The sequence below is a fragment of the Sphaeramia orbicularis genome, chromosome 8 (genome assembly GCF_902148855.1).
Source record: "Sphaeramia orbicularis chromosome 8, fSphaOr1.1, whole genome shotgun sequence".
Lineage (NCBI taxonomy): Eukaryota > Metazoa > Chordata > Actinopteri > Kurtiformes > Apogonidae > Sphaeramia > Sphaeramia orbicularis.
In genome coordinates this window covers 4,366,485-4,385,958 of record NC_043964.1, presented here as the reverse complement: position 1 = coordinate 4,385,958, position 19,474 = coordinate 4,366,485, and the positions used below count along the sequence as shown (strand labels likewise).

The window sequence follows — 19,474 nt, the reverse complement described above, 5'->3', positions numbered from 1 at the left end:
GAGGACCTGCCCTGCGCCTTTTGATGACGTACCACTGTCTCAGTAGCGCCGTTGAAAACAGAGAACATTGAATCGGCGTTACAAAACAGGTAAGTACAGGTTTTTATCCAATGTTATGCGATTAAAAAATATTTAATAAGTAGATATAGTAGCACATGCTTCTCTTGATTTTTGTCTTAAGCTGTTTTTGAGTCAAGGTGACGCTCTGGGCTTTGCACAACCTCATCCCGGCCTTGTTCGCGGCCTTTAGCTAATGCTAACATCATGCATAGCAAAATTTTCCTCGATATGTAATATAATGATAATCCGACCTTCTAACATTGTTATTAACGCATATTTAACACCCAGTTATTAGTTCAGTGCTAGCAGGATAGCGGTGTTATGTCAGTCTCGTGGTATTTTGCGATTTGATTGAACTTATTAATATTTCATAACGCTCTTTGCAGAAACCCATTTGATCATCTGGCTAATGTAGTTTTGGTTCTGAGTCGCATGCAGGATGGTTGTGTGGATATTAGTGAAAAGGTTAAAGAAATGACAGAATTAGGTACATCAATCCTTTGTTTAATATGCAAACCCATCAATGATAGAACAAGTACTCAAATCCTGTAGTAGAATTGCTACTTTTACATCTTAAGAATGCTGTATTGCAAGTAAACATTTTGTAGTAAAAGCCTAACTTTAGTCTAAGTATGAACATATTTTTAAAAAATTTGGTACTTGTGCAGTGGAGAGTTGACTCAGTTTCACTCAAATTTACGTTTTTGATTCATTTTTCAGTAGCACTAATGTATACATTGCATTTTACTGCCATACATGTTTACGTTTGAGCCCAGTTGAGCCACTTTATAAACTGTTTAGTAATTTAATCTACTACAATGCATCATATTCTAGAGGATTATTATTTGTTGTTGTATCACTGTCCTGTGAGAATAGGAAAAGATGGCCAGTTTTCAGCTTTGTCCTGGTGTGTTTTCCAGTGAGTTTACATAAGATAAGAAGGAGAATTTTCAACACAACACATGTAGAAACAATTCATCGTGCAGTTTATCTCAAACATTCACAATCAAACAATGTGAAGAGTAAAAAGTACCCCTAATTTATACTGTCTACACTTCAATCTACACATGTATTAAAGTTGTTTTCTGTTACACCATCACCCACATTAGTCTTGTGTCATAATGATTTCTGTATAAAATGAATTCCTCTACATTACAATAATACAGACTGACAGATTCATAACACATATAATGAAAGAAATATGTTTTGTTACTGATATTTTAAGACTATATAAATGAAGGGGTTTTCTCCTATTTTTTCTAGAGCAGAGCCATGAATTGGAACAAAGGTGGTCCAGGTATTAAGCGAGGTTTTGGGTTTGGAGGATTTTCCCTCGCGGGGAAAAAAGAGGAACCTCGTCTTACACAGAAATCTCACACATCATTTGGAGCCACGGGATCAGGTGGAGGATACGGCAAGAACCAACAGCTGCCATCCTTCTACAAAATAGGGACAAAAAGAGCTAACTTTGATGAAGAAAATGCGTGAGTAGTGGCACTTTCCTCTTCGTCCAAATGTAGTAAACTGATTTGAAGCATCGAATGAACATGAAACGCCATCTTTGTCATTTCCAACCAGCTATTTTGAAGACGATGAAGAGGAATCCAGCAGCAACGTGGACCTGCCTTATATCCCAGCTGAGAACTCGCCCACACGGCAGCAGATGCAAGCTGGTGGCGGCTCAGACAGTGAGGATGATCCACTAGACGCCTTCATGGCAGAGGTTGAGGTGAGAACAGGTTCACAAATAGACAATCATGACTTGTAACATTTAACTCTGGAAAAGGAAGAGATTTGTTGTAGGTAGGTGCAGAGTAAAATCAACATGTCTCCCAAATTCCAATAATACTGTCATTTAAAGTGCACTGTTGCAGAAAATGACAACAGGTCAAAATGACAAAAGGGGATGGTTTTTATACCCGGAATAATACAAAGAAATCAAGTATATAATCATTTTTAAACAACACAATACTATTTTTTTTTTTTTTAATTTTTTCATTTAGAATTTGCAGAGCTCTTGCCAGGGCTGAAAGAGATGCACTATCTGTAAAAGAAGCAGATGATGGATGTTTTTCTCTGTGAAATTAGGGGCTCTGTCTACAACTAAATAGAAAGTGAACAGAGACTATCATACAGGATAAAAATGACTAGAAATAATAAAAAATAAGAAGTATGGTTCAGAAATCAGTATTTGGTGGAAGAAGCCTGATTTTTAAGTCCAACTTTCCTCTGTTTGACATGTTCTTTTGTGTTGTTATCCTCATAGTATAATTCCATAAGTCATATACAAATGGACAAAAGTATGTGGACATGTTGAATCCAGGTGTTTCTTTTCTAACAGGAGTCAGGGCTACAAAACAATAATGACTAATGTCAGAATATAGTTTGGTATTGTGTGAAATATCATTGCATTGGTTACTTTGGTTTAAATTGTTATCTTTGCTTCCAAAAATGCTTCATAGGTGGTTTTTACTTAATTTCTCTCAAATAGTTTTTTCTTTTTTTATCCATGACTATGATTTTAAATGTTCTACCTCTAAATTTCTAAAATAATTTTCGTGCTCTGACTAATTAATAATTTTCTACCACAACTAACCATCTACTTTCCTCACATCTTGCTGAGGAATAAAAATCTCCCATTAAACTTTAAGGAAATATTGATGTTTAGGAACTATACGGACAAAAATATTGGAACACATATCTACAGCTGTAAGATGTCCTGTTCATGATGATTTGACATATAAATATCAATATTAATTATCAGTATGACATTTATCCCAATATAAAACTATATTCTGACATTAGTCATTATTGTTTTGTATCCCAGACCCCTCTTAGAAAAGAAACACCTGAATTCAGCGTGTCTACATACTTTTGTCAGTTTGTCTATGACTTTGGCAATTATGCAATGAGGCCAATGACATTGTTTTTTTGCAAATTAATGCCACTCCCTGAGCAAAAAGACAAAGTAGCTTGGTTTTGTTCGATGTTTTTTGGTCACCCATCTTCTTCCTCATCACATTCCAGAGGCTTTTAATGGGGTTTACATCTGGAAATGTGGAGAGGTCTTTTAATTTTTTCCAGAGCAGTATTTTTAAAAGCATTATTTATGTGTTCTCTCAAATCTCTCTTTTCTTTTGTGTTTTTTTTTTTTTTTTTTCAGAATCAAGCAGCAAAAGATATGAGGAAACTAGAGGAAAAAGAAAAGGAGAAAAGTACCGCCAAGTAAGACTTTTAATTCATTTGTATTTATTAGTCCATTAAGGTCCTCATATAGATGACATTACAAAATAGCTTTGCCCACAATTCAGCTCTTTGTGGGCAAAAGTGTAAGCCCACCAGTTCAGAATTCAGTATTTTATATTGATTTTAAATACTTTACAATGTCAAGCTTTATTTTGTAGCTTTTCACTGCATACATATATTATCTTAAGTTAAATCACATGCACATCAGTACTGTGTTTGCTGGCCTAATAGGTGTCATCAGGTAAGAACATGGCCTCAGTCATAGTGGGGTGTGGGCTGTCTTGGGTGTATGAACGAGCCGCAGGGAAGTTTTTTTTTTTCTCCGCTTGTCATTTCAGGGGTATTCGTGATGACATTGAGGAAGAGGATGAACAAGTGAGTGAGCCCTCCACAGTTCATAATCTATTACATTTGCTGACCAGGGATGTCTTCAGACCAAGTTTTGATTTTTCTGATTTGTTTTTTGATTTTGACAGCCCCCTGCCTTCCTCTCTGTTTGTCTCTGCACATTTTAGATCATTCACTCAAAGTTGTTTATTCTTGTAGCTTTAATTTATGGAAAACTAAGCATGTTTTATGTTTTTGTTTAATTGTGACAGATATTTGATGTCAGATCTGTGATGATATTCTCGTCTATATTCTTTCTTGTCTGTGTGAAACCAGCCTGCAGCTCAGTTTTTCACATGATTGACTGTGCTCTCTGCAGGAAGCCTACTTCCGCTACATGGCCGAGAATCCGACAGCCGGGTTGACGCAAGAGGAGGAGGAGGAAAATGTCGACTATGACAGTGATGGAAACCCAATCGCCCCCACCACCAAGAAAATCATCATGCCCCTTCCTCCTATTGACCACACTGAGGTACAGAGTGTGATCAGGCACAAAAAGCCTGGACTAATCAACATTTTAGGTCTTTATCGTGGTAAATATAATTATTAATTTTCACATTTTTTCCACAGATTGATTATGCTCCTTTTGAGAAAAACTTCTACAATGAGCACGAGGAGCTGAGCAGCCTGACTGGAACTCAAGTTATAGAACTCAGACAGAAACTAAACTTGAGGGTAAGACCAGGATCAGTTAAAAACACTTAAAGCATTTCAGTCATTAACCCATAAAGACCCAGTGCTACTTTTATGTCAGTTCCCAAGTGAATATTTCTCAGTATTCAACCTTTCTTAAGTGATTTATCACCATTTATTGTCATATTAAGGGCCGTATTTTTATGTTTTTCAGTGTAAGTCATGCATTTTTCTATGTTTAATTTACTGATCATGTAGATGTTTATAAAAGCTCAGATTACAGTTGATGGTTATTATATCAGAAACAGAGAAAACTGAAGGAAAGGTGACTTTTTCAGTCAAATATATATATCATTAACTGAACATAATCTAAGTGTGTCCATCCACTGTCAGTGATCCAACTCCATGGGTTTTACTGGTGAATCAATGTTGTACAAGAGTGGTTCTCAAATCCGGTCCTCGAGGACCAGTATCCTGCATGTTTTAGATCAGGGGTGCCCAATCCTGGTCCTTGAGAGCTACAATCCTGCATGTTTTAGTTGTTTCCCTCTTTCAGCACACCTGCTGGTTATTATCAGTCTTCTGCAGAGCTTGATGATTGGCTTATCATTTGAATCAGGTGTGTTGGAAGAGGTGTACTTCTACAACATGCAGGATAGTAGCTCTTGAGGACCAGGATTGGACACCCCTGTTTTAGAAATTTCCCTCTTCCAGCACACCTGGTTTAATTAATGATCACCCCATTACCAAGCTCTGCAGAAGCCTGATAACGATGTAATGGCTTCCAGGTGTGATGGAAGAGGGACATATCTAAAACATGCAGAATACTGGTCCTTGAGGACCGAATTTGAGAACCACTGTTGTAGAAGATGACGGTGCTTTCATGTTTACTACGGAGCCTCTGAAGGTCCAAATGGGTCATATCTGATGACCATGAAAAGATGACAAACTGTATTTTACACCAGTTATTTACATGTATTGATTAGATTAATGGATCAACAGGTATTAAACAGTTTAGATCAGTAGATGGGTTTTGGACGATGGTGGATGTTTGGGTCTTTATGGGTTAATTTATGCACTTTTTATCTCAACGGCCATGAGTTATTGTGGAGGCGCTCTGTCCAACATCGTTGTCTTCATTTGCAATTTCTTCAAACATCTTCTCTCACTACTGGTTGGATTCATTTCAAATTTTGTATGTATTGTCCTTGGGACAGTCTCTACAAAGTTTGTTCACAGTTTTGAGAAATTTAGATTTTTGAAATATTCAAAATGTTCCTTTCCTTCTACTGATCCATAGTTTTATGGTTTATAACATGTAAATGGTTACAGATAGCAATCTAGTTCCTACTGATCACTGATAGAAGTCATATATGGACTTTGATTGAATGAGTTGAGTTCTCCTCCGGTGAAAGTACCACGCACTTCTATTGGGAGATTGATCTGTGTCCAGACCACAGGACTGGAACATCAGATAGAACATGACACTGACATACAGAGATATTAGTAATATTATTGTCCCTTTTTAGAATTATTTATAGTCACGGTAGCTTCAAGGAAAAAACTTCTTTAATCTGTCTATTCACCTTATCTTTTTCCTTAATCTCTTTTCTTTTTTCATCCCTCTCAGGTATCCGGTGCTGCTCCTCCTAAACCCTGCACTAGCTTTGCACACTTTGGCTTTGATGAGCAGCTAATGCACCAGATCCGCAAGTCTGAGTACACTCAGCCAACACCGATTCAGTGCCAGGTATGAAACCACCTCATCTGAGTTACAAAATACAAGAATAAAAACTCAAATTGTGAATTTTTTCATGAGGTATACATGTTTGTGTTGGACTCAGGGCGTGCCCATAGCGCTGTCTGGACGTGACATGATTGGTATTGCTAAAACCGGCAGTGGTAAGACTGCAGCTTTTATCTGGCCGATGCTGGTTCACATTATGGACCAGAAGGAGTTGGAGCCTGGAGAGGGACCCATCGCCATCATCGTGTGCCCCACCAGAGAGCTGTGTCAGCAGGTACCGTATTACAGGACATTAAGCCAGTCTCATTCTCTGAGTTTCAGCTGGGATTGTTTTTTTCTTGCCGGCCCAGTGATCTTTACAGAAACGGAACATTTGTAGCTTGTCCATCATTTTCAATCACATTCTTTATCAGAGATATTTATGTAACATAGATTTAAGTTGGAAAAATAATGATGATGCTTGTGATTCATCTAGAGCAGGGGTGTCAAACTCATTGTGAGCACACTGAACAAGTATTTGAAACTGGGCCCAGGAGTTTTTGTTTTGGGCCCTTTTTTTATAAATCAGTCCAGCTGCTTTCAGACACCTGGTTGAACTCCAAAAAGCAGTTACACGGTCAAAACACGGTAAAAATAAATAAATAAATAAATAAATTATGACTTAATTGTACTTTTTTTGCACCATGACAAAGAACAAAACCGTGGCCCCTGATCCATGAGTTTTATTTTCATGTATATGTAGAAGTTTTCAAGTTTTTTTTTTTAAACCTGTTTTATTTCAATGCACTAAAGTAGGACTGTTTTGTTTATTTTGCTTTTTGACACCTGGTTGAACTCCAAAAAGCAGTTCCACGGTAAAAACACAGTAAAGAAATTTTAAGGAAAATCACCATTACACTGTAAACAACAGTAAAAACTAAAAAACACAAAGAAAACTGTAAAAAAAAAAAAAAAAAAAAAGAAGAAGAAGCAGCTCAAACCGTCTATTTTTATAGTGAGTCGGTCTCACTCACTGCTCTGTGTTTTACCCCACATTTTCACAGGCAGTGGGGGGTGTACTGAGCATGCTCAGATGTCTATGGAAAGAACAAGGTCCATTCTATCAGCACGTTTTGAAATTTTTCCTTTTGAGCAAACACTTGAATTTTTATGAATATTTAGAATAAATTATACATTCAGAATGCTCACCGGTGACACATCAGGGGTTAAAGGGTTAATGGCCAAAGTTGACATTGAGCCTTACTGCTGGAAATTTTGACCAGCAAGTTTTAAAACTCATTTTAATCCACTTTTTTCTTACATTTTCTTTGCTTTAGTTGAATAACAGTAGTTTTTTTGTATAGCTGATTGACCTAAAGTTGTCCCTTAAATGTTTCCCAGATCCATGCAGAATGTAAGCGTTTTGGGAAAGCCTACTCGTTGCGTTCTGTGGCAGTTTATGGTGGAGGAAGCATGTGGGAACAGGCCAAGGCTCTTCAGGAGGGAGCTGAGATAGTGGTGTGCACTCCGGTGAGAAGAAACCACACACTTTTGTCTTTTAACCCAGAAACAAATGTCTCCAAATGCAATAAATAAGAGGTTTCTGTGTGTTGAACAGGGTCGTCTGATTGACCATGTTAAAAAGAAGGCCACGTCTCTGCAGAGAGTCACGTACCTGGTGTTTGATGAGGCGGATCGCATGTTCGATATGGGCTTTGGTGAGTTGGATTTATTCACACAGCACCAGAAATGTGTCTGCAAAGAAGCTCATATGGATTCAGTTATTCCTCTTTTCCTTTTAGAATATCAGGTTAGATCTATTGCCAGCCACGTCCGGCCAGACAGACAGAGTAAGTGTTTTAATAATAATAATAATAATGGATTGGATTTATATAGCGCCTTTCTAGACACCCAAAGCGCTTTACATTATTGACCCATTGTTTTATTCTATTTTCTATCACAAGTAGCAGAGATGGTGAATATTATAAATCTATTTTTAATGTGATGTCCTTCACAGCCCTTCTGTTCAGTGCTACTTTCCGAAAGAAGATAGAGAGGCTGGCCAGAGACATCCTGGTAGATCCTATTCGTGTTGTACAGGGAGACATAGGAGAGGTACGTCACTTTATTGTTTATCTGTAAATAACTGGAGTTACTTGTTTATTCTTTTAGATGATATCTGTCTGTTCCCAAAAACCCTAAATATGGAAAATGATACAATTCATGGCGTCACAATTTCCCAAAAGCACCTTTTCTGTATTTTTAAACCTTCTGAGATGACCATTATAACGGGCCACCTAGATTTTTTTTTGTTTGTTTTTTTTGCTCAATAAAAGTGTCAGAAATTGCCTTTTTTCTCAATGATTGTGCACATTTTTTTTCACAAACTTAACTTTCAATATCTGGCCAATAATTATCATTATTGTGTGTAATAAATGCTTAAAACGGTGTGTTATAGAAAAAACAAAAAAAAATCTGACTTGAACTTTTTAGCATATGTATTGTGATATAAAACCTGTTATAAAACCTACATTTATATAATATTTACAGCTAAAATACAACTATCACTAAATATACAAACCAGCTAAACTTGACCAAAACACATTAGTAGAACACTCCAAAGCAGCACTATCACTATTATTTATATTTATTTACAAGAATTCACCACAAAAACATTGCTAAACTGCTGCTAAAAGTTATAAAGTGCAGAGTGAAGCACTGGTGATTTGTCAGATTATTGAAAGTGTGTGTTTGTGTGTACAGGCCAATGAGGATGTGACCCAGGTAGTGGAGATGCTGCACGGCGGCTCAGATAAATGGGGCTGGTTGACTCGGCGGCTGGTTGAGTTCACCTCCACCGGTTCAGTCCTCATCTTCGTCACCAAAAAGGCAAACTGTGAGGAACTGGCAACAAACCTGACCCAGGAGGGTTACAGCCTGGGCCTCCTGCATGGAGACATGGACCAGAGTGAGAGGAACAAGGTCATCAGTGACTTCAAGAAAAAGAATCTACCCGTACTGGTGGCCACTGACGTAGCCGGTGAGTCAAAGACATGATTCATATGTCCTATTTTTATTGTTTCATTCACCACAGAGGCACATAGAATAGAATAGAGTACAATTGAATAGAATTTATTTAATTTTTTTTTTTTTTTTACTGTGTTTTTACCGAGTTTTCACCATGTAACTGCTTTTTGGATGCATGTTCAGGTAGTGCTCATTTTTCTGTCACAGAGACATTTTTGTTAATGCTTTAACGTCTGACATATCTGTGGTGAGTGTGTGATTTATTGTAAATATTCATCAAAATTAAATTCAATCGTTTCCTCAATAACAAAAATTTCAAAGCGTGCTGATACAATAGATCTCGTGCTAGCCATAGACATCTGAGCATGCTCAGTAAATACACGGTTTGGGCTTTTTTTTTTTTTTCTTTTTTTTTTTTTACGCTGTTTTCCTTGTGGGTTTTTTTTGTTTGTTTTTTACTGATGCTTGCAGTGTTATGGTGATGTTTCCTTTATTTATTTTTTTTTTTTTTTCACTGTGTTTTGACCAAGTTTTGATCGTGTAACTACTTTTTGGAGTTCAACCAGGTGTCAAAAAGCAGCTGGACTGATTTAGAAAAAAAGAGCCCAAAACAAAAACTACTGGGCCCAAATTCAAATCCTTGCTGTTCAGTGTGTTCCAGTTCACAGTTCACGTTCAACATCCTAAATCTCTTATTGATCTACATTCTAGTGCCTTATTTAGTCCAAACCTGTCAAACTTAAATTCCTCTCTTTGTCTTTTTGTTATTCCACCTGTTTTGACGCTAAAACACACAGTCAAACAAAGCCACTGAAGAAAAGGAACACAAGCACATACTGAACCTGAAACAGACGCAGATTCACAGCAGCACCTTTACCTGGAATCATGCCTCAGGGGATAAAGGGTTAATTTATAATGGAAATAAGCCGTACCATGTGTATTGTTTTCCACTAATGGCTATATGCAATAATGGCTTAGGTTCCATAAAATGTCATCATGTATTATTATTGGATGGACAATCACAGATTCTATATTCACCAGATATTTATTTGTTTATATCTACTTTGTTCCTGTCATCCTCAGCTCGCGGTCTGGACATCCCATCCATCCGCACGGTGGTCAACTACGACGTGGCACGTGACATTGACACGCATACACACAGAATCGGTCGAACGGGTCGCGCTGGAGAGAAGGGCGTGGCTTACACCCTCCTCACCAACAAAGACACGTCATTCGCCGGCGACCTCGTACGAAATCTGGAGGGAGCCAACCAGTCTGTGTCCAAAGAGCTGATGGATTTAGCCATGCAGGTGAGGAAATTAAAGCCAGCCAACAATGAGGAAAAGTCGTACACTTGGCCCAAACATGAATATTTTTAACTCGCTCTGTTGATTTTTTTTTTTTTTTTTTTTCCCCAGAATCCCTGGTTCAGGAAATCCAGGTTTAAGGGAGGTAAAGGGAAGAAGCTGAATATTGGCGGCGGTGGTCTTGGTTACAGAGAAAGGCCAGGTTTAGGAGCTGAGAGTTCTGTAAGTTTTTTAATTTTTAAAAAAAATTTAACCAGGAAAAATCCCACTGAGATTAAGAACGTCTTTTACAATTGAGTCCTGGTCAAGATAGGCAGCAGCAAATACACACAATTACAAGATTACACAGTTAAAACACATAGAACAAACATATCTGACCATAAATATTAGTAAAAATAACATTTACAAGCAAATTAACTTACAAAGACTCAAACAGCCACTGGCGACCAAACCCATCTGCTGATCTAAACTATTTAATAACTGTTGATCCACTAATCCTATCAATACATGTCAATAATTGGTGTAAAATACATTTATTCATGTTTTCATGGTCATCAGATATGACTCATTTGGACATTCAGAGGCTCTGTAGTTACCATGGAAACACCGTCATCTCCTACAACATCGATTCACCAGTAAAACTCATGGAGTTGGATCAATGACAGTGGATGGACACTTTAGTTTTACATTCAGTTATTTATATCTTTACAAAAAGAGTCACATTTTGTTCAGTTTTCTCTGTTTTTGATATAATAACCCACAGCTTTAATCTGATCTTCTATGAACATCTACATGATCAGTGAATTGAATATAGGAAAATACATGATATACAAGAAAAGAACACAAAATAAGCAGGATAATATGACAATAAATGACGATAAATCACTTAAAGGTTAAATATGGAGAACAGTTCACTTGGGAACTGACAGAAAAGTAGCACTGGGTCTTTATGGGTTAATAAAAACAATTGCAAGTTATGGAGTCGGCCTCAAGAAGTCTGACTATAATTAGTAATTATAAGGCATAATGCAATGTTAAATTATGTCTGATATACAGCAGGAGTGTCAAACTTATTTTAGTTCAGGGACCACATTCAACCCAGTGTAAAAACACTGCTGTTTTTATCCTGTTTTAACATGCTGCTCATTTTAATCTTGCACTGTAGTATTTGTGCATTATTTATTCATTATTTATTATTAGGTTTTACTGCTATTATCAGATTTTACTGTTATTAAATTTAATAAAGGATTCATTTTATAGGATTTTTACCATGTACATTACTGGTCCTGAGTGCTGATTTCGTTTCATGTATATACTACATGTAATGACAATAAAGCAAACCTTGAACTTTGAGCTCAACTGGCCGGATCTGAAAAATGATAACATATAAATAATACATATAAAAAAAACTGCATTATGAAATTGTGAATAACCTGATCAACCATGTACAACCTGATACTTCTCAAGAAAAATAAGTGCAATTTCAGCAATGTTATGTCTCTGCCTATTATTAACACAACTTACAGTGGATCTACAAATGCATAAAACATTTTGTAACAGGCAGAATATTGGTGAAATTACATTTTTTCTTTCAACATTTCAGGTTGTTCATATTTGTTCAGGTTATTCACATTTTATTGTTAATGGATTGTTTGGTAATGTAAATATTTTCATAATGTCATGTAATTTTTTGCATTAAAACAAGGAGAAGTTTTTAAAGTTATTATTTATAGGTAATTATGCTATTATTTTACTTAAAATGAGTTTTATTTCCACCCTTGATTGTTCATATCTTCAATGTAATTGTTGCAAATTCATCCCACAGGCCGGAGTGGACCCTTTAGCAGGCCAGTTTTGGCCCACGGGCCGTATGTTTGACACCCCTAACATAGAACAAATCTGATTAACATGTCTCATCAATTGCTTTTGTGATTTTTTTTTTTTTTTTTTTTGTAAAGTGACTTTGTGGATACCCTGTATGTTTTAAACAGAAAAGACAGATGTGATGTTTGTGTCTGTTGTCTTCGCAGGACCGCAGCAGTGGCAGCAGTAGTAGTAGTCTGTTGTCATCCAGTAGTTTTGAAGGATACACTAAACCCACCACAGGGGCCATGGGAGACCGAATGTCTGCGATGAAGCAGGCCTTCCAGGTATGACCGAGACACAACGCACTGAATACAGCTCAAACACCTCCAGTTTATGGAAGACTGACTTTTATTCTGTGTTAATAGTCTGTTTCATTTATTGGCATTGTTAAAACTTGATTCTTTTCTGACATAATGAGTCAAAAATACAGTGCAAGATGTTCAACCAGAATTGACAGATGTTTAAAAAACTACATTATGTGTGTTTTTTTTATTTTTTATTTGGAATTTGAAACTAAAAACAACCAAGAAAAACTAAAAAAAAAAAAAAAAAAAATTGAGAAAGAGTGGGATGAAGTGCAGCTTATATAGTCCCGCCCCCTTACCACATAATTTTCTATTGACCACAAAGTCCCATGATCCACAAAATAACTCCAAAATATTACACATATCAAAAATAAACTCTGTCCAAGCCTATATACATTGGATATCATAATACATTATTTATAATCATATAATAAAATGCACATTATATACATTGTATAATAATACATTAAATATTGATACATTCTACAATGTTATAACAACATTATAAAATAATTATGTTCACATTGTATAATATGATACACATTATAATACACTATATGATGATAAATAATGTATCGTGTGCAAGCAAAACTAAAAAAAAATGTCAATTTCATAAAAAGGTATTTTTCAGGTAAAGGCCAGTTAATGTTCACTTTACGTACATAAATAGGTTCACTTCAAATGGTGTCGATTTTCACTTCCTTCATACTAAGATGCATCCATTGTGTTGAAATGGGCGTTTGTCAATCAGTCCACCAGAGGGTGACACTCTGAATTAATATACTGGCCGAATACCATGAATTAGAATAAAGTATTTTGAGAAAAAGAAGAATGTCAATAATAACAAACATGGAGGTTTTACTAATGCAATACTCATGTTGATGTTGAGAAGGGTAGTTGTCGTAAATATGTCGCCAGTTTTTCATAAATTCACACAGTCGGTCTTTGAAAAGTTCCACCATTTCTGGAAATTATTCTTTTCAAATTTTAACACTGCCCCCTATGGTTCCCGGTGGTACTGCAACGTATTATCTGTTTGGGTTCACATCCGCAAACTGCCAGAGGATGGACAGAACGCTTCGTCCATATACGTATGTGTTTTTAACATAGAGCATGAATGGCCCTTTACAGATACAATGACTGTGTTTCTACACCCGCTGAAGCATTACTCAGTCTGTGCTCTAATGTTGTCGTAATGGTATGAAAAAGACAATTACCAAAGTCAATAAACACAACATCATACCGTAGCCTGGGAACAGGATGAATCTGAGAGCTCACATTTCATTTGCTCTGGCCTCGGTCCCGTTCAAGCAGATTTCCACCTGGTAAAGATCAAACCGGTCCAGTCACAGCTGTTTGTTTTACACAGTTTAATACAACGGCTGCCAGAGGAGTTACTGAAGCGCTTTTACCTAAACAACCAAAACGGTGCTGCTGATGTGGGATCAGTATTTAACAAACGAGACACAATCATTTCTGTGAAAGACAAAGGGATGCGCTGCAGACCCTTTTGACAGGAAAGATAAGATAAGATACACTTTTTTGATCCCCTAAGGGGGAAATTCAAATGTACAGCAGAATTAGACAACAGGTATCAAAGATGTGTTTGTCGTTCCAGTTGGAAGTTTCAGGACAGCGGACATTAATTTACACGATATGTGCCAATATGCAAGACTATAGCCAAGGCTAATTTCCATCTTTAGTCTCTACAGTCATGTTTATGTCTTTTGCTCTGATGGTAAAGTTTTATCAGTTTAAAAGACCCTTTGAAGATAAAAAATAAGAATGAGAATTGGTTTGCTGATGCTAAATTTTTACTAGATATGCTTTGTATTTACCTCGACTCAAACCTTAAACATTCATCTTATATGTTAACTAAGTACTGTGACATCTGTTTGTCAGAAATCTTCCCACATTAAGCTCAGTTACCACCCTGCAGTGTAGAGTACTGTTAGATGCTCAATATTAAGGTTTTCCCCTGATTTTAGGGGGTTTATGTGATGGAAGTGATTACCTCAAGCAAAAAAGAGGCATTGAAGCTCTTGAGAGAAGGCAGAAATTTCACCCTTTGGTTTTAACAATGTGAACCTGAGCCATCTATACAGGAACCAGTGTACAGGATGTCAATCATGGCTGTAGGTGATTGAGAAGGATTGGTGCACATACATTTGTTGACATTACATGTTGTATCTCTAAGTTCCTCTCAGACATGGCTCTTACCTTTGTATGATACTTCTGCCCAGGCTCAGTATAAAAGTCACTTCGTGGCTGCATCCAGCGGTCCTCCAAAGCTCAGCGCCAAGTCCAGCAGCTCATCGGGCTGGACCAGCGCCGGCAGCCTGAGCTCCGTGCCGACGGAATCCGCCAACGGTTCCGAACGCTCCCACGCCGCTGCGTCGATGCTGAGCGGCTTCACCAGTGCCGGATCCCTGAGCTCTGTGGCAACCAGTCAGACCAGTTCGCCGCTCATCCAGTACCCGGCCACGCCCAGAGACAGCCCCAGGGACAGACACGGAGAAGACCGGGGACGCCACGGAGACGGACACGGACACCCACCGCCACAGCGACAGGAGCGACAGGAGCGGACCGGCACAGTGGCGGCGACGACCGCTACGGAGACAGAGATCGCCATGGAGACCGCGATCGAGACCGCTACGGCCGACCGCGATCGTCACAGCAGCAGCAGTCGCCACGGCGACAGTCGCAACGGAGACGGAGGGACAGAGATGATCGGAGGAGCGAAAGGGACGACAGGGGGAGACGATAGCTTCGCCGTCCCCGAACCGCCGAAGCGTAGAAAGAGCAGGTGGGACAACTAAGGGAAAACCACCGTCGGTAGAGTAACATGAAAAACAGCTGCTCCACCATGAGCTGGTCTGTGTAGGCAGATAGCAGAGCATATCAGACGCAAGCACAGGGTGAACACATGGACTCTGGAGAAGTGGAAAGTGTCCTGACACCATAGAGGGGTTTGTTTTGGTCCAAACTGAACCGAGTTAGTGACAGAAGCAGCTCAGAGCAGCCACTGTACATACGCCATCCAGACCGTCGTTAATATACGTCCATAGGTTGAAGCAGTAGAGCTGGAACCAACCCTGCTGTCGGTAAATCATTACAATGTGTTGGTTGTTGTCTTGTTTTCCTCACGAGCTCCTAACATGCTTTCGTGCTTGCAGACCTGATGCTGTATTTTCCTAATGGATCTTTGCCAAGTGTTTGTGTGTTTGCATTTAGTTGATCTACAAAGTTAAATACTGTTAATACCGACTCATCTCAAAGGCGCCCTGTGATTATTACATTCAATATCATGTCCGTATATACAGTATAGCTCTTTTGTGTCTTGTATTCAAGTTTTAGTAAAGTGCCTTTCCATGGCATTTAGTGTGTCTATGCTTTGAAATATTTTCAAGAAAATGGATATGTTTGTAAGAAAGGAATTTCGAGTGTCTGTTAACACAATGAAAATGTGAAGTTTTGAATAAAAGACTCCTTTGGCATCTGTTTCTACCTGTTTCTTCAGTACTCTGCCACATGTTCATAACTAATGTTTTATCAAAGTGCATTTACACTGAGTCACCATTGTTTAATTTGTTTAATTTAGTGATTTTAAGGACAGGATAAAAAAATAAATGTTGCAGTTTTTCCTGTGGCCACCAGAGGGCAGTGAACAGTTAATTCACAATCCATTCTGATACTTTTGGAAACTAATTGAATCAGAGGTACCCTTGTGTCGTTCTTAATGTGTCTAATAAGTAAAAAAAAAAAAAAAAATATATATATATATATATCATATCTATATATTATACTTATACTATATATATGTGTATATATTATACTATATATATATACTATATATATATATATGTATATATATATATATATATATGTATATGTATATTTATATAATATGTATATATATATATATCTATATATATGTATATATATATATATGTATATATTATATATATATATTATATATATATATATATATATATATATATATATATAGCCCTATATGTTTTTCAGTTTTGCATGTCCTTGTCCTCATATCATAACTGCCTAAGTCATACACCATATGGACAATAGTATGTGGACACATTGAATTCAGGTGTTTCTTTTCTAACAGGGGTCTGGAATACAAAACAATAATGACTAATGTCAGAATATAATTTTATATTGGGATAAATATCATTGCGTTGGTTAGTTTGGTTTAAATTGTTATATTTGCTTCCAAAATGCCCCAGAGATGGTTTAGATTTAATTTCTCTCAACACTGATTTTTATCCATGACTATAATTTTAAATAACTATAATTTAAATGTTCTCCCGCTAAATTTCTAAATATTTTTCATGACTGTAAATAATTTTCCACCACAACCAACCATCTATTTTCTCACATCTCACTGCAGAAGAAAAATGTCCCTTTAAACTTTAAGGAAATATTGATGTTTCTAAACTATATGGACATAAATATTGGGACACGCCATGTCTACAGCTGTACGATGTCCTGTTCATGAGGATCTGACATAGAAACATCAATATTAATAATCAGTATGATATTTATTTACTGATCGATGTAGACCAGGGGTATCAAACATATAGCCCACAGCCCAAAATCAAACCTCCAAAGGGTCCAATCCAGCCCAACCAGGATTTACACAAAAAAATTATTAACAATCAAGGATGTTAAAATCATTTTAGTTCAGGCTCCACATACAGAACAATTCAGCCTTAAGTGGGTCAGACCAGTAAAAATAAGGACAACTCCAAACTTTTGTCTTTGTTTCAGTGTAAAATTCCATAATGCTTACATTTACAAAGTACTTTCACACAAATGTGAATAACCTGAACAACCTGAAATGTCTTAAGAGATGTAAGTGGAATTGTACCAATATTCTGTCTGTTATTAAATGTTTTGTGTATTTGTAGCTGCACTGTGATCTCTAAGTTGTAATACACATGTGTAAATGATAAACTGAGGCAGAATATTGTTAAAATTGTAGTTATTTTTCTCCAGAAATTTCAGGTCATTCATGTTATTGACATTTTTTAAATGACAGTTTGCAGTTGTAAACATGTTTATAACTTTATTTTACCTTTTTGCTCTAGAACAGGGGTGGGCAATCCTGGTCCTCGTGGGCCGGTATCCTGCATGTTTTAGATGTTTCTCTCTTCCAGCACACCTGAAGGTCATTATCAGGCTTCTGCAGAGCTCAATGATAGGCTAATCATGTGAACCAGGTGTGTTGGAAGAGGGAAACATCTAAAACACGTGTCAAACATGCGGCCTGGGGGCCAAATCTGGCCTGCCAACGGGTCCAATCCAGCCCGCAGGATGAATTTGTGCAATCCAAAAATTTACTTTAGATATTATCAATCATGGTGTCAAATCATTTTAATTCAGGTTCCACATACAGACACATACAGTCCAGTTAGATTTCAAGTGGGTCAGAACCAGTAAAATATTATCATAATAACCTATAAATAATGACAACCCCAAATTTTCTTTGGTTTTTTGGTGTAAAAAGTTAAATTACATGAAAATGTTTACATTACCAAACTATACTTTTACAAACAATGTGAATACCCTGAACAAATATGAACAAACGGAATGTCTTAAGAAAAGTAGATGCAATTTGACCCAATATTCTGCCTGTCACTAAATGTTTTGTGTGATTGTAAAGCACATGTGTAAATGATAAACTGATAAACTGAGGCAGAACATTGTTAAAATTGCACTTGTTTTTCTTAAGACAATTCAAGTTGTTCATGTTATGTAGATGTAAACCTGATTATAATATAATTTTACTGTTTTCACTGGTATTATTTTACTGGTTCGGCCCACTGGAGATCAAATTGGGCTGAATGTGGCCCCTGAACTAGAATGAGTTTGACACCCCTGATCTAAAACACGCAGGATACCGGCCCTTGAGGACCAGGATTGCCCACCCTTGCACTAGAATAAAGAGGGGAAAAACTTGATGGTGTCATTATTTCCTGGTTTGGCCCATTTAAGACCACATTGGTCTGTATGTGGCCCTGAACTAGAATGAATTTGACACCCTGATCTAGACAAGGATAGAGACTAAGATCCTTAGTTTCATTGGTAATTACCACTTAAAACAAGGTAATTGAGCTGGAATCATTATGCAAATAAGAATGTAGTTGATATGTAGCAATTTACTGCTAAAATTGGACTACTAAATGAATTACTGGTGTTCTAAAGATGTACAAATATGTGGTAGTGTGTGTAAATGTATGTGTAGGTGTGTATGTGTGTGTGTGTGTGTGTATATATGTAGGTGTATATGTGTGTATAGATCTGTGTATGAATATGTATTTACATATATGTGTTATTGTATTATGTGTTTATGTAAATCATATTATATTTGTTCATAATAATATGAGCCAGAAACCTAATTATTACAAGTAAGTATCAGTCCTATTATGGTATAGTGTATAGATATGATTAGACGAGGAAGGTTATTATTATTATTAATTATATAAGGAGAAGGGGTGGGAGTTTATAAGTTGTACTTCTTCTCACTCCTTTTCAAATATGTAATATATGTCTTATGTTTAAGTGTTTTGTTTATTTATTTTCCTCTGTTTGATATTCATGTTCGAAATAAATACATCAATCAATCAATCAATCAATCAATCAATTATATGTAAAGGGTAGTATCTCAGCCTCTATTAAACATTGATCTAAGGAAAATACCGTGTGATTTTATGAATGAAAACGCATCAATAAAATAATTAAATTACAGTTCAGACTTTTAGTAATCTATTCAGGGCTGTAGCGTAAAAGGAGTTTATCCGATAACCAGTGAACGCACCAGGAGCAGCAGTCAGCCAATCGCGTGAGACCTCGCGGTGATGGAAAAAAAGAAAAAAAACGGGCCGTTGAAAACTGAG

General features: G+C 36.9%; 1 protein-coding gene across 1 annotated transcript; it reads left to right on the top strand.

The window, feature by feature from the left end:
* The first annotated feature begins 3 nt into the window (after window positions 1-3).
* Window positions 4-16,058, top strand: ddx42 (DEAD (Asp-Glu-Ala-Asp) box helicase 42). The gene is given in 20 exon segments (XM_030141357.1): window positions 4-89; window positions 1,324-1,544; window positions 1,639-1,789; window positions 3,224-3,285; window positions 3,645-3,681; window positions 4,013-4,165; window positions 4,264-4,368; window positions 5,957-6,076; window positions 6,171-6,347; window positions 7,454-7,582; window positions 7,671-7,770; window positions 7,855-7,902; window positions 8,070-8,167; window positions 8,816-9,092; window positions 10,163-10,389; window positions 10,498-10,608; window positions 12,417-12,536; window positions 14,801-15,130; window positions 15,133-15,216; window positions 15,218-16,058. Coding segments are annotated over 19 exon segments (2,700 nt in total). The 5' UTR covers window positions 4-89; window positions 1,324-1,332; the 3' UTR covers window positions 15,377-16,058.
* The last annotated feature ends 3,416 nt before the right edge of the window (window positions 16,059-19,474 follow it).